General features: G+C 44.0%; 2 protein-coding genes across 2 annotated transcripts; one reads left to right on the forward strand and one right to left on the reverse strand.

Annotated features, from left to right (window-relative positions):
- Positions 1-398: 398 nt before the first annotated feature.
- On the forward strand, positions 399-11005 carry LOC108891512 (AMSH-like protease). Its single transcript, XM_018688673.2, is given in 13 exon segments — positions 399-706; positions 3454-3566; positions 5024-5241; positions 5322-5397; positions 5978-6073; positions 6876-6983; positions 6985-7092; positions 7178-7328; positions 7418-7542; positions 7633-7770; positions 9010-9122; positions 9205-9304; positions 9622-11005. Coding segments are annotated over 12 exon segments (1380 nt in total). The 5' UTR covers positions 399-706; positions 3454-3476; the 3' UTR covers positions 9679-11005.
- A 1360-nt stretch (positions 11006-12365) lies between these two features.
- LOC108891483 (actin, alpha skeletal muscle B) lies at positions 12366-19856 on the reverse strand. The gene is made up of 9 exons (XM_018688604.2): positions 19693-19856; positions 16814-16993; positions 15613-15741; positions 15400-15510; positions 14856-14940; positions 14455-14616; positions 14182-14373; positions 13915-14096; positions 12366-13354 (listed from the first exon to the last, which is right to left on the reverse strand). The coding sequence occupies exons 2-9, from the start codon at positions 16940-16942 to the stop codon at positions 13211-13213; spliced, it is 1134 nt and encodes a 377-aa protein (XP_018544120.1). The 5' UTR covers positions 16943-16993; positions 19693-19856; the 3' UTR covers positions 12366-13210.
- Positions 19857-25512: the final 5656 nt, after the last annotated feature.

Raw genomic sequence — 25512 nt, forward strand, 5'->3', positions numbered from 1 at the left:
AACTCTGACACTGTAAAATAAAAACATAAAATTTAAACTGTGATTTCATTCAAACTATAACAGCTATCAACATGAAGATTTAACTGAAAACAGGCTCAGGTCATGTGACCTGTTTAAAGTTTCAACCATGTTTCTATGTGAAAGTATGAGGGAATAATGTGGCTCCAAATAGGCCTGGGTTTGATCATTTTCACAACAGCTTCCATTCATTTTCAATGGGAAATATTTCGCAGTTTTTAGTGATTTATGTCGTCATGGTTACTGAAATCGTCCTGGTTTTGATGTTCGTCAAAGTGCTTCAGTTTGTTGCCTATGAAACGTGTCAGAGTGAGAGATCTTAGCATTTACTCCCATCTTTGGCAGCAGCGGTGCGCATGTGCAGAGTCAACACCTACTCTTGTGAAACCGGAAGGTGGGAGTGAGTCATCTGTGTGCAGAGACGATCTCTGAGCTCCACCATCTCTGTCATCGGTCGATGTTTGAAGCAGCTGCCGGAGCTTTCAGCCATTTTATCACCAGCCTCACTCACCTGTGTCCAACCACAGTTCGGTTTAAACCCGGGTCGGGTCTTTAGTCCCGGGACTTGGATCTGGATTCAGTGTGAAGTCCAGAGGCTGTCACCCGGGTTATCCTCCGCCTCTGCCTCCACCTCTCAGCTCCACATGTGACCGCGGGATGCCGAGCAGATAAACCCGACAACACACCGGTAAATTCACCTACCCTCGTCCCGGAGCTTTCTGTCCTCCTCTGTGAGTCTTCCTCCCTCCACCTGTCTGTGCTGGGCTCAGTAGAAACCAGTAGAGTCCGAGTGGAAGAGCCGTGATTTCCTCTGTCACCTCAGTCTGCAGGTTTATGGTTTCTATTCATTTAATGTGAAGAAAACAACAGTTTTTAATTTGATTTAATGTCATTTCAGTTAAAGGAGCAGTTCAACGTTTTCTGAAAGCTGCAGGTGCAGAAACAGGAACAGAGAAAAGAGACGTTGTGGTTTTAGCTTCAGTTTCAAGTCCTTTAATTTACACATCTCCTCTGTGTCTACTTTAAGGTGTTTCTCAGGTGTGTAAGTGATAGAATGGGGGGGTTTTAAAGGGTCGACAGCTCAGAAAACTCAGCCTTTAATAAACAAAGTAGAATGTAAGACACGTTAATTATCTGCTGCTCAGACTGACGTTATCCCAAGTTAATTAACATTTAAATTAACTGATTATAATATATTCAGGTGGTTTTCATGTGAATATAACATAACATTATATGTACCTTCAAAATAAAATGACCTCAGACTTAAAGGATAACTCTACTCCGTCATTATATATCAGCACCAGACTCCATTAACAAAAACAGGGATTTAACCAGGAGCTGCTGGAATACCACTGCCTCCATCTGTTAGTGTGTTTGTGTTACTGTGTGACTTTCAGTGCTAGAAGAAGTAATCGGATACTTTACTGAAGTAAAAGTACCACACTAACACAGACACAGTAACAGATGGAGGCAGTGGTATAAAGTGATAATTCTGGTTATTGTTTGTTTAGAAAAAGTTTTCACCCCTTCTAAAGCTGTTAAACGATGCAGAAACCCATTAAATATATGATTTTTTTTATGCCTTAATAATCCCTTAAACTGTGAAGAAAATGCAGTCAAAATATCTTGAACAACTCCCTTAAAAACCAATTAAATCACTCAAACTACATCACTGCTGATAGGCTAATTAATGCTTTAAGTTTAAATTACATGAATAAAATAATGACTGGAGGAAACCTATTAAAACCCCTTCATATTTACAATCAAATTATGTTGTTGAACCTTAATTTCATCATCATTAAGTCACTGTGAAATATATGTAGGAATTAAGGCATTTTACTCTTTAAAAGCCCTTAAATCACAGAGAACAGCTCTGAGTAGGTTCATGTGTGACAGGATCCAGTTTCCTGTTCAGGTGTAACCACATGTTTTCTGTGGAGATGAAGAAGGTCAAAGGTCGAGGAGCAGCAGAGTGAATGTGGTCGAGCAGGATGTTTGAGTGAATCATCAGACGACGACAACGATGCGTTCATTGTCGTTGCAGCTGAATTCTGTGTTATCACTGTCAGCGCGGCGCCTCCTGCAGGACGAACACCTCAGCACAGACAGAGCTGGTTCATTTTACTTTTTTACTTTGTGGCAGAAAAGTGAGTTTCTGACAGAATTTCCTGCATCCTGGTGAATGTTTAATGCATGAAAATCACAGTGTGACCTACAAACAACAAGTTCACTTTTAGGTCAAATAGTTGAAAATATTCTCAAAAACAAAACTGAAATTCAGAACGTCTTTATTGTCATGTAAACGCTGGACAGTCAGTCGGACAGTTCAGTACAACTGAATGAAATTTAGCTGCTTCTGGTTTCTATAATAAATATAAATAAGGTAAAAAAAAATATTTAAAGAAAACTTATATAATATAAAATTTAAAATGTCAGGTTGTTTGCTGCTCAATGTTTGTTGCTAACGGGAGCAACAGGTTGTCGTCAGGAGGATTTATTAAAACAAAAAACACTTTCTTTCACAAAATAAAATCATGGCCATTTACACGTATGATAATGTGAAACTTCAGCCTGGGAGGGAAAAAGTGGCTGAGGTTCAGACTTCCTCTTCTCGTCCAAAACCAGAAAATACTCACCTTTGTGTCACCTGTCCAGGTACATTTCCTAGCCTTTCCGTGTTACTGTACCACTGTAGTGGTCTCCTTACTGCCCCCCTGTGGTCGGAGGGCAGAAAAGACCTGCTGGTACTCGACAGGTTTCACGGTCACAAGGGGCATCAACGAGCCCGTTGAACAGACAGGTGATACAAGGTGAGATTTTTGATTTATGTGAGTGATTGTCTGGGACTGATGTCGCCTCAGACTCAAAGAAACAAAAACAATAAGCAGTTAATCAATAAATAATCAGCACATTAACTGATCGTGTGTCTGGATCAGGTCTGGAGTCTGTGATATTAAATGTGAGTCTCTAACTGAAACACTCAGACTCTCTGGTCTCCAGGCTGGATTCACCTGTTGCCATGGTGACATCCTCCAGGCCGGGTGAAGCAGACGGTGCTGATGACGGAGTGAATCAGAGCTGTTTGTTGTTTTTTTCTTCCTTCACCCTCTCACGACTCATCTGCTCCTCACTCTGCTCTTCATCTGTTCAGACATCAGATCCTGGGGAGGAGTGGGAGGTCGTCTTCTTCTTCTCCTCTTTGTCTCCTCTCCTTCTTCTTCTTCTTCTTCTTCTTGTTAAAGTGGGTGACTCACTTGATGGTTACTGGTTGTCGTGGCAACCGTGGACCAAGCTGAAGGACGAGTGACGAAGAGGGGCTGATGGGAAGTAACTGAAATGGCTGTTAGCATTAACCGCCGTGCTAACTGCATTAAGGGAACATTTCACTCAAACTGTCGGTAATTAATTGTTTGTTTGTTGTTGTCTCCCCTGCAGTGAAGCATGATGGGAGGTGGCAGATGGACGAGCCGGTTGTGGGCCGACCAGTGACACACACACACACACACACACGCATCATCATGGACCAAGGCTTCAGTTTAAACACACTGGTGAGTGTTGCTGTGTTGTTGTGTTAGTCATGTTGTGGGTTTACAATCAGCAGACGACAAAACCTGCGGACTGTACCTTTAAAGGTTTGAAACTGTGTCCAGAGGACATGGTTCAGGTTGTTTGACATGAAGATAAAACCAAACGACTTGGATCCACCTTCAACACTCAGCTCTTATTACTCTGTCGGTAACAGAAGCTGTTTCTGAAATCACTCAGTACTGACTGTATAACGAGATCATCATTTGTAGTTAAATGTATAAATGTATAGTGAGTAGGGCTTTAACAATTCTGAGAAGATATCTCGTTGCGATTTTTCTGACAGATGTTTTTGAAAGTCAAGCTTCAGTTCAGTATTCACTGTGTCCACGTCGAACTTGTCGATGCAGTTGGTTGTCTATACAGCTGTGTTCGGAGGAGAGGACTAAGGCTAGCTTCCCTGCTAGCAGAACGACTGTCAGCAGATAGTGAAAAAAAAATTTAATAAACACAGATCAGAGGCGAGGTGAACGATGATGATGATGACAATAATAATCAACAATTTTATTGATAACAGTGAACAGTGACTTTAACAAATAATTAAGATGTTGATATTTCAACCCTGTGGTCAAATAAAATCAAAAATATAATGGAATAAAAATAAAACCGATGAGACAGAAGCTGGAAAATGTTGCTGTAGTTTTCTTCTTCTCCTTCTCTTTCTCTCTTTTCCTTTTTTCTTTTATCCTTCTATCCCTCCCTTCTTTACATCCCTCCCTCCTCCCTCATTCCCTTCCCTGTGTCCATCCTTTCATTTTCTCTCTGCTTCATCTCGTGAATAGAAATCCCTCGCTCACAGTGAACAGAGGACTGGTTATCCTCCCTCGGGTAACAAACGCTGCATTCAGGCTCCCAGTGGGGATGGTAAATCTGAGTTTCCTCCCTGAAAACACAGCTCAGCTCAGCTGTCAGATGTTTGATGACTGGATGAGGTGGAGATCGTAGTTAAACTCAGATTGTGAGTTTCTTTACTCATCAGGAACATTTTTAAACCTTAATCATATAGGATATTATTTTCAGGATGAGAGTCTGTTGTCTTTCAGTGACACATTTTAAAGATTCATTAGCGGCTCACCTGTCCAATAGGAAGAGAACCAGCTCTGGGTTGGTCTGGATCCCCAAAGCTGAACAAAGGTCCGTTCATGAATCCATGAAGTTTTCTGTTTTTGGTTCTTGCATGGACTTTGTGTTGTATTTCTGCTGGGTGGCAGACTGCACCCTGATGCTAACCATAGTACACTGCTCATGCTGTAGATGTGCAGGATAGAGACTTTTATTGTGGCGAGGCACTCAGGAGGGAGCACCCCGAAAATTTGACCTGAGTCTTTCACATAGAGATCAGGGTGTTATAGACAATGGAGAAAGTTGGAGAATAGGAAACGTAACGTTCAGTTGTCTCTGTCGTGTTTGTGTTGTGTAGAAGAAACTGGCGGCAGAACCAGACTACACCGACGTGTCACTGACAGCGGCGGAGCGCGTGCGGGCGCTGGGGAAGATGGGATGCAGCGTGGAGATCAACGAGGATATCGCACCGCGGCGCTACTTCCGCTCCGGCGTGGAGATGGAGCGCATGGCGGCGGTTTACCTGGAGGAGGGCAGTTTGGAGAACGCCTACGTCCTCTACACCAAGTTCATCACGTAAGACGTCCAACCTGATGACATCATGACGCTGACAGCAACATCATATTTTCCGTCTCTAATGAAAACAACATGTTCAGTCTGTTTGTAGAGAAGCTGCCAAGTCACAGAGACTATCAGCAGTGCAGCGTTCCAGAGAAACAGCTCATCATGAAGGTAACAACTCCGATTATTAAAGTCCTCACACCTGTAGACCCCAAACCCCTGGAGTGAGTCCTCACACCTGTAGACCTCTGGAGCTAGTCCCTAGACTCCTGGAGCTACTCCCCAGACCTTAAGAGCTGGACCTCAGACCTTTACTCGTCCTCAGACTTTTGGAACTAGTCATCAGACCTGTAGACCTTTGGAGCTGGTCCTCAGACCTCTGCAGCTAGTCCCTATACTCCTGGAACTACTCCTCAGGCCTTAACAGCTAGACCTCAGACCTCCACTCATCCCCAGACCCCTAGTCCCTGTCCAGAAGGTTTTCCCCACCTGGTGCTCAGCCTCCCCAATTCTTCCAACACAGGTCCTGTCCTTAGTTTACGTCCCTGACTCCCTGCTGTGGTTCAGATTCACTTCAAGACTCTGGTGCTGGTCTGTGAAGGTACTCTGACTGGTTGTTTGTCAGCTGCATGTCTGCAGATGCTACACAGCGTCACTACACGTTGAGTTGCAGTAGTAGTACTGGTACTGATAATAACAGCAGTACTGGTTGCAGTAGTAACATTAACTCTGTGTGTCTTTGTTTGTGTAGAAACTTCAGGAAGTGGCGTTTCCTCGTAAAGACGAGTTGAAGAAACGTCTTCAGGAGAAATACAGCAGGGAACACACCGAGTACCTCAGAGCCCAGGTCCGTGATTGTCTCATCTAATCAGATTGTGTCATGTGTTTGATTGACAGCATGTGTTTACCTGTTAATCAGATTATATGACAGCTTGACTGACTATTTCAGACTCACTCAGGCAGCGGTTAGTGTCAGTGTTATCAGCTCTAATCAGAACTGTATCAGTGAATATTGATCAGTATATTGATGAGATCATCTCTTTGAACACCTGTTGACTGCTGTGGTTGGTGTATAATGGGTGTGGTTCAGTGGAACAGTCTGTATGTGGTGAGTAGATACAACATGTATGATTTAATGTGATTATACATCACCAACAGGATCTGTTAATCATCGAAGGACTAAGCTAAGCTATAGCTAATGCTACAACAGCAGAGCTAGCATAAACCCAGACACACCCGGACTCTGCTTTTCTCAGTTTATCTCTGAGTCTGGTTTGGTGGACAGCTCTAGTTACTACAGTACCCATGAGCCTCAGCTGCTCTCTCCATGAAGAATTCAAAACTTGTTATACGTTGCCATGGTTACTGAATTCCAGTGATCTGATTTAAAGCAGGAGATTGTGTTTTCTTTACCTTCCACCTGCTGTTAGTGGAACACAAAGCTTGATGATCGGATATTGGTTAGTCAAATGCACCTTGGGAGTTGTAGTTCTCCACTTTCTATGTCCACAAGCATCTTGTAGCTTTGACTTTTTAGATATTTTCTGACTCAGTTGTTGATCGTTTGTTCAGATGATCGAAGCAGTTTCATGTTTGTGAGTCATGTGATGTGTCAGTACAGGTGTGTAAATACAGGTGTGTTTCCTCAGAGCCAGGCAGTGGTGGTGGATGGGTGTGGCCAGCAGCTGCAGCACCTCTCCCTATTGGATGAGGACAGGAGGCGGTTCCTGCTGTTGGAGGGAGAGAGGCAGCGTGTTCGCCACCCTGCGACGGATGCAGATTGAATCAGAGCAGTTCCGTTACTTCGAGGACCAGCTGAGGCGTCAGGAACTGGCCAATAGGAGAGGAGAGGAGGCGGAGCAAAAGGTATCACCAAGCACTGTGCAGTATCAGTACTCTGTGGTATCAGTAGTATTAGGAGTATATTTGCAGTAACATGTTTCTCCTGCAGGTGGAGACCAAAGTGCCTGAGGTGACAGATGGCTCCTGTCTGTCTCAGCAGCCAATCAGAGACAGCCTTCGATCCCAGGGGGCGGATCCTAACAGAAACAGACTGCCAGCTCCCGTCAGCCAACCGGCCGCTACGCTGGCTGGAGTACACAGTGAGTACACACACATACACACTTTGTGTACATATACTGTGTGTAGATGTGTTTTACACGTGTGTGTTTCGTTTTGTTTGTGTGTGCAGCTCAGAGGGTGGAGGGTCTGAGGCGGGTGGTGATTCCCAGAGATCTGACGTATCGTTTCCTCCTGCTCGCCGACTCCAACACAGCCAGAGGAATAGAAACCTGTGGAGTCCTCTGTGGACGACTGGTGAGGCTGGTTACTGTTTACTGACTGTTTCCATATTGGTGTTGGAGTGTTTAAGTCTAACGTTTTATTGCTCCCTCCACCTTCCCTTAGACGCACAATGAGTTTGTGCTGACTCACGTCGTGATCCCAAAACAGTCAGCTGGTCCAGATTTCTGCGACATGGAGAACGTGGAGGAACTGTTCAGCTTCCAGGACCAACAGAACCTGCTGACGCTGGGCTGGATACATGTAAGACCACACATGCTAAACACAAGCTAAACACAGGCTAAACACAGGCTAAACACAGGCTAAAAACATGCTAAACAGAGGCTAAAGACATGCTAATGACAGGCTAAAGACATGCTAAAGACATGCTAAAGACAGGCTAAACACAGGCTAAAGACAGGCTAAAGGCATGCTAAAGACTGGCTAAAGACAGGGTAAACACATGCTAAAGACAGGCTAAAGACAGGCTAAAGACATGCTAAAGACAGGGTAAAGACTGGCTAAAGACAGACTAAAGACAGGGTAAAGACAGGGTAAACACATGCTAAACACAGGCTAAACACAGGCTAAAGACAGGCTAAAGACAGGCTAAAGACAGGTAAACACATGCTAAAGACAGGCTAAACACAGGCTAAAGACAGGCTAAAGACAGGGTAAACACATGCTAAAGACAGGCTAAAGACAGGCTAAAGACATGCTAAAGACAGGGTAAAGACATGGCTAAAGACAGGGTAAAGACAGGGTAAAGACTGGCTAAAGACAGGGTAAAGACAGGGTAAAGTCTGGCTAAAGACAGGGTAAAGACAGGGTAAACACATGCTAAACACATGCTAAACACATGCTAAAGACAGGCTAAAGACAGGCTAAAGACATGCTAAAGACAGGCTAAAGACATGCTAAAGACAGGGTAAACAGCTGTAGGTGTTACAGTTAACAAAGAGACCACAGGAATCTACACAGTGAAGCTCTTCTGTCCAGGCTGAAGATTAAAGCTCACTGAATTCGACTGAGGATGGAGAGATGAGTGTTGGGTGTGGCATCAGGTTTGGGTCCTAACAAGGTTATATGGATCAGGGACATGTGTGGGGTCCCCGCAGTGTGATATAAACGGGACTGAAACACACCACACACCCACTGATCACAGTAAACTGACCTCCGTTGTACTTTTTCTTCCCCTTCATTTGCATGATCAAATATCACCATGGCAACAGTGCCTGTGGTTGAGCAACAGATGAGTGGAGAGAGGGAGGGACAGGAGATAGGAACAGAAGGACAGAGGTCTCACTCTGCTTCTCTGTCGTGTGATGTTAGTTTATCCACTGATGACGCTCTGATTCGTTTACAGTTTGTGTTTTTATTGACTTTTATTTTCTTGTTTTTCACATCATCGCTGTGCACTGAAAACCACCTGTCCTCATGTCACGTGTCCTCACAGCGTCAGTAGATTTTCAGGTTTAATGAGTTGTTATGTTGTTTTTTCAGACTCATCCCACTCAGACGGCGTTCCTCTCCAGCGTCGACCTCCACACTCACTGTTCGTATCAGCTGATGCTGCCGGAGGCCATCGCCATCGTCTGCGCTCCCAAACACAACGAGTACGCCCAGCACACACATATGCTCACAATATGGACTACATTTCCCATCAGGCCGTTCACCAATATGTCTCCCCTCTCTCAGTACTGGTGTGTTCAGGCTGACTGGTCCCGGGATGTCGGAGGTTTCTGGCTGCAGACTGAAAGGTTTCCATCCTCACTCCAAGGAGCCTCCTCTCTTCACTGTGAGGACCTTCCTGTTACTCTGAGACCAGTTCACAGCATGTTCGAGTGTTGTAGTTTTTGTTTTAGTTCCTAAATGTCCCACACCCATTTTAGTTCCTGAATAGGTCACAGTCATTTGTCTCTGTTTCCAGTCTTTGCGCTAAGCTAGGCTAAACATCTCTACACAAGGACACAAAGAGATGAAACCATCTGATTTCTGGACCAGAACAAGTTTATTTACTGAAACTTTGTACTGTTCCTTTAAAGATTCTCTCTCTCTCTCTCTCTCTCTCTCTCTCTCTCCCTCTCTCTCCCTCTCTGTCTCTTGCCCTCTCAGGTGTGTAAACATGTGGTGGTGAGAGAGTCAAAGATCAGTCTGCTGGACCTCAGGTGACAGACAGGAGGCGCTGTCCGTCTGTCCATCTGTTTACTGCCAGGCTTTTATTTTCTCAAGAGGAAACTGTGAACACCCTACCTGTGTGTGTGAGTGTGTGTGTTGATGTTTGAAGAGATTTTAACATTCGATGTTCAGTTTTCAGTTTTTGTGGATTTGTGCTGCTTCTCTGTGGGTTTCTGCTGCGGTCTGACTTGTGAACAGGTCTGACTTGTGAACAGGTCTGACTCGTGAACATGTCTGACTCGTGGCAGGTGAAGTGACAGAGTGCCTTCTGATGAAACATTTTTCCTGTTTCAAAGGGAAACAAAGGAAGTTTTTTTGATCCAGTGAACCATGTTTATTAGAGTCAGTGCTGCGTTCATGGTCCCAGTGAAAAATAATAATCTACAGTTTGTAACTCCCTTCTAGAAGCAGCAGTGAGTCATTAACAGGTTTCACCTGTCAGGTGATGTAGATGCCTCTGATTGGTTAGGTTATACCTACAGACAGAACTCAGGGCTGAAACCTTCCTGCGAACTCTTTCTCCTGCTTAGAAACAAAAAAGAAAATGAATCTGTTTTGTCTGTAAAGTCAGTATTCCTCCTCCCAGGCTAAACTCAGGGCCCAGATTTTCTCTCTAAGGCTCAGTTGTAACTGGCTGCAAAGAGGTGGAAAATTTCAGAGGTGGAAAATTTCCAGAAACTTTCCATGGGAAGTTAAGCTGTCAGATTTTGGAAGAATTCCAACTTGGAAACTTGTGAATTTACTGGAATGTTATTGGATCAATGGGAATATGAATGGGAGTGATGGGAATTAAGTTTCCAGCCTCTTCAGCTGTAACTGAGCCCATGGATCCTTCAGGGTCCAAATCCACTTTGACTTGTTTAACAGCAGAAACAGCTTCAGGTGCATGAAATGCAATAAACCAATCAGAGAGCATCTGCCTTTCCCTTTAAAGACCAGGTGAACCTGCACCTCAGTGGATGATGATCTCTCCTCGCTGCTGTTTAACATGTTTCTCTGTTTAATATTCTCCTCACCCAGCAGGAGGAAATCATCCTTCAAAATAAAAGCCCTGTGACAGAGATCCTCTGCACTTCAGAGTAAAGTTTCTACATTTTTACAGAATTTCTTTATATTTCTGTGTCTGTAACAAACAGCTGTGATGTGCTGCTGTTGCTGTTTGTCGCTGCAGCTGGATCAGTTTCAGTTTATATTTTAATGTCCAGGTGTGTGTGTGTGTGTGTGTGTGTGTGTGTGTGTTTGAGTCAAACACTGACTGAGCTGCTGTTTTTAAACTAACTGCCATTTTGTTTTGGTAATAAAACACAGACTGCTGCTCTCACCTCAAGAGTGTTTATTCTGTTTCACTCCACCGCCACCTGGTGTTTAGGAGGTGTATTACAGATAGAAAGGTAAATTGTTGTTAGGTTTGGATCCATCTCTCAGCACTTCCTAACTTCTCTCCTTTGCCTCTGAACTCACTGGTTACCACTGAAGGTGTGAAACAAACAGAAAGTTTCCTCTGTAAACAGCTGAGGTCCAAGCCAAACAGGAAGCTGGACTCACCTGTTGTTTTGTTTTTTTATTTTAATTCCTGCTCGTTTAAAATCTCCCAACTAAACTTTACAGACAGATACTATTACTGACGTTTGTCTCATTTTTCTGCATGTTCTCATTTAAAAAACATGTCTGATAATAACAGTGATTAAAGGATTACACTGCAGATAAACCTCCTCCTGGAGGATGACGGCAGCTCCTGCTGGTCCAGGTCCTGACTTCCGGTCAGAGGTGATCCACCAGCTCCTGAAGCCGCAGTGAAGATTGAACTGACGACACCATGAGAACTTCCTGCTGAAGAAGGTCGGTACATTAACAAAGTACATTTAGATTCACTGTCACATGTTCTATTGAACCTGAGCCAGTGTTTAGTCTGCTGAGTCCTCGAGGACTGATCCTAAAACCAGGAAGTCAGTTAGCATGTTAGCATGTTAGCACTTCCTGTTTCCTTGTCCCAGAGTCAGTGTGTTTCTGGTTAAATGTCTGAAATAAGGTCTGTGGTTTTAACACAAGCTCAAGACATTTTCAGGTTTTATTCTCCGACATAAAATGGGTCAGTAAATCCCCCACTCCTGATGTTTGAAGCTTTTCCGTGTCTTAAAAAAGGCGGTTGCTAACGAGTGTCTAAATGAGACTACAGAGGTTGTCGGGGACGTTAACATGAAAACCCATCTACTCACCAGTCCACCTTTACAGCCTCGTTGTGTTTCTACTCACGCTCTTTCAAACTCTCACTAACTTTCTAAGAAGAAAGGCTTTTGTAGAAGAGCTCAGAGCTAAATGAAATGACCAGTTGGAAGCTTAGTGGTGGAGACGTTGACGTCATGTGACCGTGGTGTAGTTGGTTTATAGCCTAACATTAGCTTCTTACTTCTGAAGGTTGATTTAGGCTTCAAACATCAGAACAGTGGTGTTCATCTGTGAAGATGATCTGATCAACTAAACCTGAAGGATCAGAAACTTTTAGCTGCTCACAGTTTATTTTCTGGAATAATCCAAAACACTATGAAACAATCCCATTGGCTTTTTGTGGAGGAACCAGGCTGATGCTAACATCAGGACTGGACTACAGAAACACATCATCACTGCAGGACTGTGTTAGGATTTGTTTACCTTTGTAAGCATCGACACAGAGACAGACACAGTTTTCTTGTATGACAGCTCTTTATTTTCTTCCTGGAGCAGTCGTCTGTCACTTCCATGTTGTTGACGTCACATCACACATTTTTCCATCTAAGTTCTCTAACTTGTTTCTAACGTAGACAGCACCATGAGGCCACGCCTCCTGCTCACCTACTCAGAGTTCACCAGCTGTGACATCATCATACACCTTGTGACATCATCATACACCTTGTGACATCATCATACACTTTGTGTGACATCATCATAACACCATGTGAACGTGTTCTGCTCCCAGACGACGGAAGATAACACCAGCGGGCAACATTCAAGCTTTATTCATCAAAAATAAAAACACACCTTTTGACAAGAAACAGTACCAACATGGAGGACCAGTGTGGGGTGGGGGTGGGGGGATCACAGGGGTGGAGCAAGGGCAGGTGTAAGTGGGTGGGGTTAAAGATGGAGGACAAGCGGCACATTCACAGTTTAAAGGTGAGCAGACAGGGAGGATGTTTGAGCTGAAAATCTGAATATTTTCTGATGGAAGTTCTGAATGGTTTAAAGGTTCAGTTCACCAAAAACATCTGGATTCACTAAAGACGACATCACTTCCCTTTTTCCAGCTGTCATAATATAAAATATAAAAATATTTCAGTAGGAAGGTGTTTCTAAGATCTTCCTAAAGACCAAAGAACATGACTGACGTCCTGCTGTCGTCCCTGTGGGGTGTTTTTGGGGAGCTAATCTGGGACCTGTTAGCTTGTGCTCAGTGAGGGTTAAAATAAAGACGGTGCTGGAGCTGAGACTAGAAACCGAAGACGGGGGTGTTGGGGGAGGGATGGGGGGGCAGCTGAAGATGATGGATCTTTTAGAAGCACTTGCGGTGGACGATGGACGGTCCAGCCTCGTCGTACTCCTGCTTGCTGATCCACATCTGCTGGAAGGTGGAGAGGGAGGCCAGGATGGAGCCGCCGATCCACACCGAGTACTTCCTCTCTGGGGGGGCGATGATCTGAGCGATCGGGGAGGGAGGGGGGAGACAGTTCAATTCAAAGGTTGAAACTCTCTGAAGTCTGAAAAGTCTAAAGTCTAAATTTGACCAAATATAATGAAAGGCCTTAATTTATTATTTAATCTTTTTAAGGTTAAGTTAAGGATCCTTAATTCCTTAAGACAGACGATCTTGTATCTCTGATAATCAACTAAACTTGTTAATGATGAAGAAATTGAAAAATGTTTTTAAGGAGATTAGTTGGTGTCTTTTATAATGTCTAATGAAGCTAATGAACTTGTAAATTAAGGGGAAAGTCATTTAGACCCTTAAATTCCTACTTAATCTGGCAATTAAAGCTCTTGAGGTGTTTTCAGCTTTCAAGGGTTTGAAGAATTAATTAAGAGGACACTGGTAATTCCATCATAACACCTTAAATTGATGTAATGCTAGAAATCAATTTAATTTGTTACGTTAGATCTTGGTTTGGGCTTTTTAGAGCCTGATTATTACAAGTACTTAAAGGACAATAAAAACTTTAGTGAGTAGAAAAAGTCAGCAGAGTCCTCCGGAGCTCTCACCTTGATCTTCATGGTGCTGGGAGCCAGGGCGGTGATCTCCTTCTGCATACGGTCAGCGATACCCGGGTACATGGTGGTTCCTCCAGACAGCACGTTGTTGGCGTACAGGTCTTTACGGATGTCGATGTCACACTTCATGATGCTGTTGTAGGTCGTCTCGTGGATACCAGCCGACTCCATACCTGCAGGACAGAAAACGAGACGATGACAGTGGTAAAAGTGTGGACTTTGACAGATAAATGGACGGACAGGCGGACAGGCACTGACCGATAAAGGAGGGCTGGAAGAGCGTCTCAGGGCAGCGGAACCTCTCGTTGCCGATGGTGATGACCTGACCGTCAGGAAGCTCGTAGCTCTTCTCCAGAGAGGACGAGGTCGCTGCTGTCCCCATCTCGTTCTCGAAGTCCAGGGCCACGTAACACAACTTCTCCTTAATGTCTCGGACAATCTCTCTCTCCGCTGCAGACAGACAACACAGACACAGTCAGACAGGCACACAGGTAAACGTGTACAGGTGTGCGGTCGTTGCTGTGGTTGTACCGGTGGTGACGAAGCTGTAGCCTCGCTCGGTTAGGATCTTCATGAGGTAGTCGGTGAGGTCACGTCCCGCCAGGTCCAACCTCATGATGGCGTGAGGCAGAGCGTAACCCTCGTAGATCGGCACGTTGTGGGTGACGCCATCACCAGAGTCCAGGACGATACCTGGACAGAGATAAGGACAGAGTTACCAGACCAGACCAGACCACCGCCAACAGCTGCTGCAAAGTAAGTACATCCAACTGTCTGACCACATTATGGATAGGATTCCTACAGACATCAGCCTTTTCATTAAAGAGTAAGATCCTTTATAGTGCTGTTTTTTCTGGGTTAATGAGTCACGAAACAGGACTGCTTCATAATTTAGTCTCTTTACAGAATAATGAGGATGGATGTGGTCCAACCTGTGGTTCGTCCAGAGGCGTACAGTGACAGGACAGCCTGGATGGCCACATACATGGCAGGAACATTGAAGGTCTCAAACATGATCTGGACACAGAGGAACACATCATTCATCAGAACTCTCAGTAAAAACTCCAAAACATTCTTCTCTCAGTTGAAGAGTTTTACTGTTTCTTTGTGTTTTAATGTTGTCGGTGGATCAGTCAGAACAAACTCCTGTTGTTTATCCAAACTTTGTTCAAAGTCTCAGAACTTTCTTTAGGTTCTAGAGGAGAACCAAAAGGTTGAATTTTAGGGAAAGTTCAAATATTTCTATTTGATCAATTGAGTCATTTTAGAGGAAGAGAAAACTGTGGGATTTTGTGATGTGATGGTTGTGGATCTGACAGATTTTTAAAAATTTCATTGTGTCTCAAAGCGTTGAATTGGTTCAACTGAGGAACCAGTTTGAGTAGCTGCAATAATCCAGCGACTTCTGACTGACAAAACGCTGTAGTACAGTGTAGTATAATGTGTAGTATAATGTGTAGTACAGTGCAGTATCACCTGTGTCATCTTCTCCCTGTTGGCTTTGGGGTTGAGAGGAGCTTCAGTCAGCAGGGTGGGATGTTCCTCTGGAGCCACTCGCAGCTCGTTGTAGAACGAGTGATGCCAGATCTGACCAATCACAGAGCAGAGAGAGAGAGTCGTCATAATGAACCATAACAATCAGAGTAACGACTGAACGTTGGAGGTGTTTAACAGGTGTTTTCATCAGACCTTCTCCATGTCGTCCCAGTTGGTGATGATGCCGTGTTCGATGGGGTATTTCAGGGTCAGGATTCCTCTCTTGCTCTGAGCCTCGTCACCAACGTAGCTGTCCTTCTGCCCCATACCCACCATTACTCCCTGAGACAGACAGACAGACAGACAGGTCAGTGATGCTCTGTCTGAGCTTCTTAACATCATGTGACTGACTTACTCTACAGGTGAACCTCGGCTGGATACAGGTTGGACCATACCCTGAGTAAATTGTAAGTCCTGTGGTCGTATCAATCCACCAAATCAGACTTACCTTCAGCCAATCAGAACCTAACGACTGTGTTTCTGTCACATCTGATAGTTGGAGAGATAACGACCAAAATATGTTCAGCATAGGTTCATATTAACATTTCATATTGACAGTGTTCACATATCTGTTAAACTGTTCACAACCTGTAGGACAGCAGCACCTCCCAATGACATTTTATATCAGCTAAATGTTTTCAAGCCAGTTAGCTAGCTAATTAATTAGCATTAGACAATGCAATCTAATGTTAGCTAGCTAGTTAGCTAGACTTGCTGGCAGTGCTGAATTTGTAAACCAGGAGGTCCTGGATCACAGAGAGAGTGTTGCTAGCTAACAGTGCTAAACATCAGGTTGTTTTCAGTGTGGTAAATGACCTCTGATGATTTCTGTGGATTGTTGAACTTGTTTAGGGATGAAACCAATACTTTGTTTTCCTTTGGGTTCATGTGTGATGAAAACATTCACGTTGATTTAGATGAATGATCATAGGCAGTCAGATTCTGCCGTGGTTACTTATTTTATTTACTTATTTATTTTAGAAAATTGATAAAATAAACTTTTTTCCTAGAATATTTTTCCCAAGTTGTTGTTTGCATGTTACATTGTGATGCATTAAAAATTAATTAGAAGTACAAATGTACTTTTACCCTGGCTACAGCTCTGGACACATGTTAGTATATAATTATAATTGACAGGATGTTTTTTCTACATGATGTTTAACTGTAGGTGGAGTTTGTGTTTGTGTGTTGCTGGTTGCTGGTCCTGGTGGTGTGATGTTGTGTTCATGGACTCCTGTTCTTAGTTACCACACCTAGAACTGTGTGTAGGTGCGAGGCCTGACAGCTGAACAGGCGGCGTTAGCATTAGCATTAGCCATTAGCCCCAGTGATGTGTGGACCAATTGGCTGTCACCTGGTGCCTGGGCCGGCCCACAATGGAGGGGAAGACAGCTCTGGGGGCGTCGTCTCCGGCGAACCCGGCCTTACAGAGACCGGATCCGTTGTCACAGACCAGAGCGGTGCTCTCCTCATCATCACACATGACTGCAGGGGGCGCTGTGGACGAGCAACGACACTACGACACCGACTCACACTGCAGAAAGAAGAAGTCAGAGGTTAGTGAGTCTGCAGACTTTTTGTTTGTTTATTTGGGAGGGTTTGTAATGTGCTGTGTCGGCCCGCTGGGGGCGCTGTCCTTTCCACCTGATGGACTTTAAAAACTTTAAACATGTGTATGTAAATGAAGGAAAAAATACTATTATTAAGAGCAGCTTCTGGAAGACTTATAAGGACTTCACTACCCAGAATCCCTTGCTAGGTAACCTGCAGCTGCAAAACAAAGAAGCTAAAATAGAAGAAAACAGCAGAATAAATATTACAGCTCAGTGTAAAGGCAGTGGAGCAGCTGATTCAGTTAAAAAAAGAGAAAATTTCAGCTGGAGTTAAAAACTGAAAACAAACAGATGAAAACAAAGAGAAGATGAAACTGCAGCATCAGCTGAAACTGAAACTGTGTCAAACATCAGAAAACATCGTCGACCGTCTCAAACGTCCAAATCACCAAAATTGGAGTTGTGAGGTTTTCATGTGACAGCCCTGAAAACCTCCTCCTCCCCCCCTCCTCCCTCTCCTCCTCACCCCCCCCCACCCCACCCCCACACACACACACCACACACACACACACACACACTGAACTACTACTGTCCTTTACTGAATGAACAAGGCACTCTGGGAAAACTTCCTAATTAGGACATGAAGCAGAGTCCTGCCTGTGTTTGGTATGCTCTCTCTCCCTGTGTTCACCCTACCTCGCTCGCTCACTGCTTTTCTCCTTTTATGCTCTCTCTCTATCTCTCTCTCTCTATCTCTCTCTCTCTCGATCCCTCCCTCTCTCTCTCTCTATCTATCTCTCTCTCTCTCCATCTGTCCTTCCTCATCTCTCCTCATCTCCCTCTCTCGCTGAGACAGAGATGATGAGTTTAGACCATATTTAGTCATGAAATTTGGGAATCAAATATTTATCTGATGTCTCTGGCAGCAGCAGAGACTGTGGGTTCACTTTGCCCTCGGTTTTGTCTGCTGCTCTCTGACTGTCTCCACCATGTCTCTTTTTTTTTTTTCCCCTCAAGACCTAAATCTTTAGAGATGCCTTTAAACCAGACCTGCAAGAAAGTAAAACACAACTCAGAACCAAAGACTCACAGATGAAATCCACCTGTCAAACATGGAGGACAACGATCCTTCAACATGTCTGAGTCTAAGTCTCAGTAATCTCCTCAAACAGCTGCTGACTGTAGTTTTTTAGGAAACATTACTCAAACAGGAGGAAATAAAGCATCTGTTGGGGACTATTTTCAGTGGCGGATTAATCCACGTTTGATGTGTTGAGAGTTTGTTTTAGCAGGACGGTGTGTTTTAAATCAATCTGAAATGTTCTGTAGAAAGTTTGGAGAAAGAAACAGATAAGTTAATAAAGATAAAACTATTCAGATTATCAGCTGCAGTGACAGAAAACATCCAGAATATCACTGTCAGATAATGAGAATTTATTACGTCATAATGTTGATTTATCTTCACTTTTGTTTGGCAGAACTGAACTTCCATAGGAAGGTTTTTGTTTTTGATGCAGCAGGATGTTTGATGAGACGATCATAAAGATTTAAGGTGGATTTTTTGAGAGTGTGAATCAGTTTTGATCCGTTGTTCATTGAATTTTTCTTCAATCAGCTCTGTAGACAGGAGGTGGAGTTACTGCCTCCTGCTGGTAGAGTTTTAAACTATTTCAAGAATAATCAAGCAGCTGTCAACAAAATGCTGATTTATTTCACAATAAAATTAAATCATCTCGAACATTTGATGATCAATATCAGACTCAATCAATATGTTCTGATCATTTTACCACGAGATTCAGTTCAAAACTTTTTCTGTTTTCTGGAGTTTCCATCAGTGAATAATGTTTGCTCAGTGTCACTGTTGATGAAGACCATGAGATCAGATCAGAAAGCTCCAGAAAACTGCAGAAAATTCACATTTAAATAATCAGAAACAATTAAATATTTGCTCTACAAATACTATTTGTATCCAGATAATCAGCTTTTAAAAATCAAACTGTCCCTCTGGGCCTCCGTAGTTTGTTTTGAGGTGTGGTCTGGTTCTGACTCTGAGAGTGTGCCTGACAGACAGAACCGAGGGCAGCAAGTTAAAAGGAAAAGGCAACAAAAGCTTCAACTCAGCAAATCAAACTCATCTCAACACCTGACAGATTCAACCAAACTTCACTCAAAAAACACAGAATTTAAACGCAGAGACATTAGAATCAGAACTGGACCTAAAACATCAGCAGCTCATTTACAGAAGAAAAAAACAGTAAAAACACAAGTGGAGTCTGGTTTACGGCTGACTGATTCGACCGGCAGCGTCAGGAGCAGCAGGTGCAACAGGATGGAGAGGAGAGAGGAGGAGGTGAAGGACTAGATCACTGCAAGAAGAAATCGGAGGAGGAGAGGAGGAGATGGAGCAGCTGAGGAGAAAGGAGGTGCAACGAGGAATAAGGACGGTGAGGGGACTGAAGGAGGAGGTGAAGGAGCAAGACGTGATGCAGGTTTTACCAGTTCTTCCACTGAGAGGAGGAGAAAGTGAAGGAGGTGAAGATGTGATGGATGAGGAGGTTTAGGAGCAGATGGAGGGAGGAAGGAGGAAAAGTACAAGACATGTTACAGCAGAGGAGGAGAGGAGCAGGGAGGAGAGGAGGGAGGTGAAGCAAGAGGTAGTGGAGGAGGTGCTGGGTCTTACCGTGGCAGTGCAGGGCCTGCTGGGACGTGGGGAGGGGGGCAGGACAGAAGTGAGAGTCTGAACCGCTGCGACTGAGTTTATCAACCCTCCACCTCCTCCATCCATCCCTCCATCCCAAACATGGCCTGGGCCTCCTCCTCCTCCCTCCACCTCCCCCCCTACTCTCTCTCTCCCCTGCTTGATTCCTTATAGGGCAGGCCCCGAGGGAAGCAGCCAATCAGACGACTCGTGGCACCGCCAAACTTTCTCCCATCATTCACTGCATTCCTCTGAGAGAGAGAGAGAGGGAGAGAGAGAGGGAGAGAGAGAGGGAGAGAGAGAGAGAGGGAGAGAGAGGGAGAGAGAGAGAGAGGGAGAGAGGGGGGGAGAGGAGGAGGGAGAGAGAGGAGAGAGAGAGAGGAGAGAGAGGGAGAGAGAGGGAGAGAGGAGAGAGAGAGAGAGGAAGTATTCAGGTACTTTACCCAAGTACAAGTACTAATACCACAGGGTACAAATACTCTATTACAATATACAGTTCTCTCTTCAAAATAATGCTCAAATAAAAGAAGACATGTTGTTATTATTACTTTAATGTTTAAACTGTATTTTTGAATTAATGAATTTTACTGCTGAGGTTCATTTATGAGATATTTGTGTGGGAACTACAGCTGACGTCCACTTCACTGCAGTCAAGTAAAAATGAGAGCTGGGTTCAGTCTGAGTCTAATTAAAGCAGCAGCGCCCCCTGCAGTCAGCACTGATAATTAACTCTGTTGCTGCTCTGAGTCACTGAACTAAATATTACCCATGATCCTCTTCTCCTTCTGGAGCAGGAACAAACAATATTTCCATCAGAGTCTGAACTGAGGTGATGTCTTGTTAGAGAAACATGGACGCTCACAGAAAGTGTTTGTTGTTGTTTCTCTGTCAGAGAATCAGATCAGATCTGCTCCTGAAGAACAGCTGAGCTGTTAACGTTGGAGTTTAACACAAACTCTTCAGAACGTTGTTAAAAAGACGTTCACATTTCAAACCTGGAACATTAAACCATGAAGGTGAACTGATTCAGTCGTATCTCAGACTAGCTGTTGTTAGCAACAGTTGCTAACATCGCTCTACAAACAGCGTAGCAACATGTCCACAGATAAAACCTGAACAGTTCTCTGTGTCTGACTGACTTCATGTGAAACTAATGAGACTGAGCTGCTATAAACAGGAACATTAGCAGAGTTCACTGCTGTTGATGAGGAGCAGCCATCTTGGATTCTGATGTCGGGGTTGGTGGGGTTGCTCCGACTTCAGGAGGCATTCAGGTTCAAACTTCTGAGTAGGAACTCAGAAATTCAGACGTCTTGAACGCAGCATGATTGTTGATATTTCCAGAGATGAACGCTGGTTTTTAATGACTTCTTTTTAACTGATCTACAGTTCAGCATCACTCTGGACCTGCAGTTTAAGTCTCAGACTGTCTCTCTGTGTCTTCATCACAGCAGGTTTTGTTCTCCATATTCTAAGACCAGTCCAGAGTTTTTCTTCCTGTGATTTGAGGCTCGGAGGTGTCGGATGTTGTTCAGACTGGAAACAGACCTCAGGTCCTCTCCTCAGTGAGTCGGTCAGTGTGACTTGTTGAGGGTCTGTTAAAGGTCAGGCAGTGTTTGGTGACGCCGTCTCACACCTCAGACATCCCTGACATCCAAGTCTGTCTTCATGTTTCTGTCTCACACCTCCTGTTGGCGTCTCCTCGGCTCAGCAGCTCGGAGACCTCAGACCTGACGACTGAGCTGTTTTCACTGGGTTTTCTGCAGAATTGAGACATTTTTTAAAGGGTTAAAATAAATAATCTTAAGATCAAGGCACAAATTCAGATGTAGCTTTGTTACTGAACAGAGTGACAGGGATAATTCATAATAATACAGGACATTTAAAGGATGTTGTAAATGGATTAATGGACTGTTAGACTGCACAATTTACAAAATATGAAAACCTGTCCCTGAAAGGAACCTCTCTGCACCACCTGGTCTCTGGTGGACCTAGATTTAAGGTTGGGGGACAGGTTAAAGGGTTAAAGACCAAATTGTAATGAACTGTCTGCAGATGGTTCGGTCTCAGTTGATGGTTCAGATCTCAGCTGAGGGTTCAGATCTCCAGTTGATGGTTCAGGTCTTAGTTGATGGTTCAGGTCTCAGACAGACCTCAGGGTTACTGGTTGTTCAGACTCTGATACCCTGGCTGCTGGACCTGAGGCTGAATCCACAGCTGACTCAGATGCGTGTTTGAATCCTCCTGAGTCGACTCGGTTTCCATTCTCAGCTGTGCCCCCCCCCCCCCCCCCCCGGTCCATGACACTGTTACTGACTGATTTACACTCATTACCAACACACACTGAGCGCGGGACAAACAGATCGAGTTACAGACAGCTCTGTTCATCTGTCTTCAGCTGGTTAAACTGATCCAGGACAAGTCTTTCTGTCCTCAATGAAGCAGCCAATCAGAGGCCGGCGCTCCACCTGCAGTCACAGGTATTCACTTAGACCTGATCACAGCTGCATTAGAGTCTGTTAGAAACCACTTCCTATGTCTTTATTTACTGAATCCTAAAACCAGGAAGTCAGTTAGCATGTTAGCATGTTAGCACTTCCTGTTCCCTCGTCCCAAAGTCAGTGTGTTTCTGGTTAAATGTCTGAAATAAGGTCTGTGGTTTTAAAACAAGCTCAAGACATTTTCAGGTTTTATTCTCCGACATAAAATGGGTCAGTAAATCCCCCACTCCTGATGTTTGAAGCTTTTACCGTGTCTTAAAAAAGGCGGTTGCTAACGAGTGTCTAAATGAGACTACAGAGGTTGTCGGGGACGTTAACATGAAAACCCATCTACTCACCAGTCCACCTTTACAGCCTCGTTGTGTTTCTACTCACGCTCTTTCAAACTCTCACTAACTTTCTAAGAAGAAAGGCTTTTGTAGAAGAGCTCAGAGCTAAATGAAATGACCAGTTGGAAGCTTAGTGGTGGAGACGTTGACGTCATGTGACCGTGGTGTAGTTGGTTTATAGCCTAACATTAGCTTCTTACTTCAAACATCAGAACAGTGGTGTTCATCTGTGAAGATTATCTGAAACACTATGAAAAAATCCCATTGGCTTTTTGTGGAGGAACCAGGCTGATGCTAACATCAGGACTGGACTACAGAAACACATCATCGCTGCAGGACAGTATTCTGTGTAACCAGAGCTAATTATCAATAATGATAATAATTTAATCCATATAAACCACCTCTGTGTTTTATTCACTAGTTTTACATCCACTCGTCTTCTGTCTCTCACCTCCTGATATGGCAGCACAGCGAGTTCATTCAGCAGCGAGCCAACAATGTGACATAATCTGTTTACATGATGTACATGACAATCCCCATCTGAGGAGATCCCACACCATCCTGAACACACACACATCTTTCCATAATTATGAGGACACTCACTGACATAATGCTTTCTCCATCTCTCCATCCTAACCTTAACCTGACCCCTAAAACCAGGTCTTGACCCTCAAACAACTGTTTGAAGTTGTCAGGACTGAACACAACGTCCTCACAGCGATCGTTTCAGACTGAGTCCACACAACCATAGAAAGACACGTACACACACACACACACAGTGATCACAGACTCATCCCCATGTTAGGACGGCAGGAGATCCTGAAGCTGTAACGTCACGTCCAACATCCAGCTCAGGCCTCCACCTACTGCAGAGTCTGCAGGTTAAAGGACTATTCTGTTATTTTACAACCAAACTCATCAGGAGCTTCATCCTGAAATGAGCTGCTTACAAAATAATGTAAATAAATGTATTTAATCATCTGATGGAGATAAAAGAAAAGTATCAAACTTTATCTGAATAATTTAACAACATTATTTGTTGATGTATTCATTATATTTTTATTTTGTTTGATGTCTTTTGATGAGATTTTGTCAGTTTCATTGCTCCATACCAGTTAGCTGTGAAACTCTACATAACAACACTGTCGGACCTTTCAGAGCTGATCCGGTTCAGTTCAGGATTCTTGACCTTGGTTCTACCCAGAGACCCAGTCCAGGTCTCCTTCAGTTCAGATCAGAACCAGTGTGATCAGTGATGTGTCATTAATGGTGGATCTCATTGATCACCTGTTATTACAGATATCTGTCCATCCTCTCTGTCCAACCTGGAGAACAGAACACACCCACTGATGATGTCACAGTTCGCACCTGAACACCTGATGATTTGGTTCCAGCTGAGAACCAACTCTTTGAGTTTGTTCCTCTCTTAAAACAGCGAAGTTGATTTAAACAACTGGACACGTGGGCTGTAAAGAAAAATAACCTTTTAAATGAACCAGTTCTTGAATTTTATTTTAAATAATGAGTTGTTTCTGTGCCTGATCCTCAGTGTATTTAAATCTGAGCAGTCGCAGCTTCTCACTGCTCATTCTCTCTGTAACATTACAGAGCAGATTGAGGAGGGGGCAGAAGTCTATCTCCTTAAAAAGACAAACACAGCAGGGTGGAGGATGGAGGGAGGAGATCGGTTTAAATGAGGCGCTGGAGAAGGAGAAGAAGTAGAAGAATGTTTTCTGTTTCTGTTTGTCTCGTTGTGTGAAGGACGTCTGACTGGTATCTGAGTCTTTGGGTCAAGAAAAGCACAGAAAAGCTCCTTGTATGGAGTTTGTGCAGAGAATTCTGGGAAATGTAGGAAACCTCTGACTGAAGCGAAGGACTCACTGGAGGAGGAGGCTGTGACAGAGCTGGACCTCAGCTCTTCAGTAAAACAGCAGTCGAGTCTAATTTCCTTCCCTGATCAACACTTCCTGAATCCTCAACCCTGACGTCTTCTGTCCAAAGTCTTGAGTCTTGTCTGTCGTCGGTTTAGACACTAAAACACTTTAAGGTTCAGGAATGACGGCGGTTGTGTTGAAAAGCGACTTTGCTGAATATAAGGATCCTGTAAATCTCTGTGTTTCCAAAAAGAAATGTAAAATTCATCTTATTGATCTTTGTCAGTTGATTCAGACAAAGTATCTGTTCGATGATTGACTTTTCCTCCAGCGCCATCATCAGGTCACATTTTAATTTGTTAGGACTTTGGTTTCTGATCAGATTCCTGCAGCTTCAGCTTCAGCTGGACTGGAGTTGAGATAACGGTCGGTGAAGAGAAGGTGGTCACACCGTCACTGTAGGTTAACAGATCAACACTGAGCTGTTTCCTCAGTTTCTTTGATCAGTTCTTCATCCTCTTGGTGAGACGAGGTGTTGAAGTCACTGCCGTTGTGGTTAAGACTTTCCCTGCTGATGTGTTTCCCTAAATCTGAACCAAACCTTATCCCTGACCCCACCTGGTTTAAGCCTACCAGGGTGTTCAACATCAAACACATAGTCCCACCCACTAACCCTAACTGTCCAATCACAGCAACCTTTAACCCTGATCAACTTCAAGGTGGGTTAAACAGTCAGCTACTCCCCACCTCTGGAGTCGCTAATTGGGAACCATTAGGCTCCTTCCACTTTGCAGCAGCTCTGGAGTCTGGAGTCTTCTCCAGGTGCGAGTTACTGAGGCTCATGGGTATCGTAGTATTTTGAGCTGTCCAGCTCCCTCCAAACCGAGGGAGGAATGTGTCGGGACAGAGATGAACCATGTCAGCACGATGACCATAACATTTCTGTGCTGTATGTTAGTGTTAAGCAGCAGGACTCAGGTTCTCCTTAAAAGGAAACTTTACTACAAGGAAACAAAACTTCCTGCAACAGAGACACCACCCACTTTACTACTCCTCTGGAATAGAAACATTCTGGGAAACTTCAGGAAAAAAATGAAG

Source organism: Lates calcarifer, unplaced genomic scaffold, assembly GCF_001640805.2.
Source record: "Lates calcarifer isolate ASB-BC8 unplaced genomic scaffold, TLL_Latcal_v3 _unitig_1979_quiver_622, whole genome shotgun sequence".
NCBI lineage: Eukaryota > Metazoa > Chordata > Actinopteri > Centropomidae > Lates > Lates calcarifer.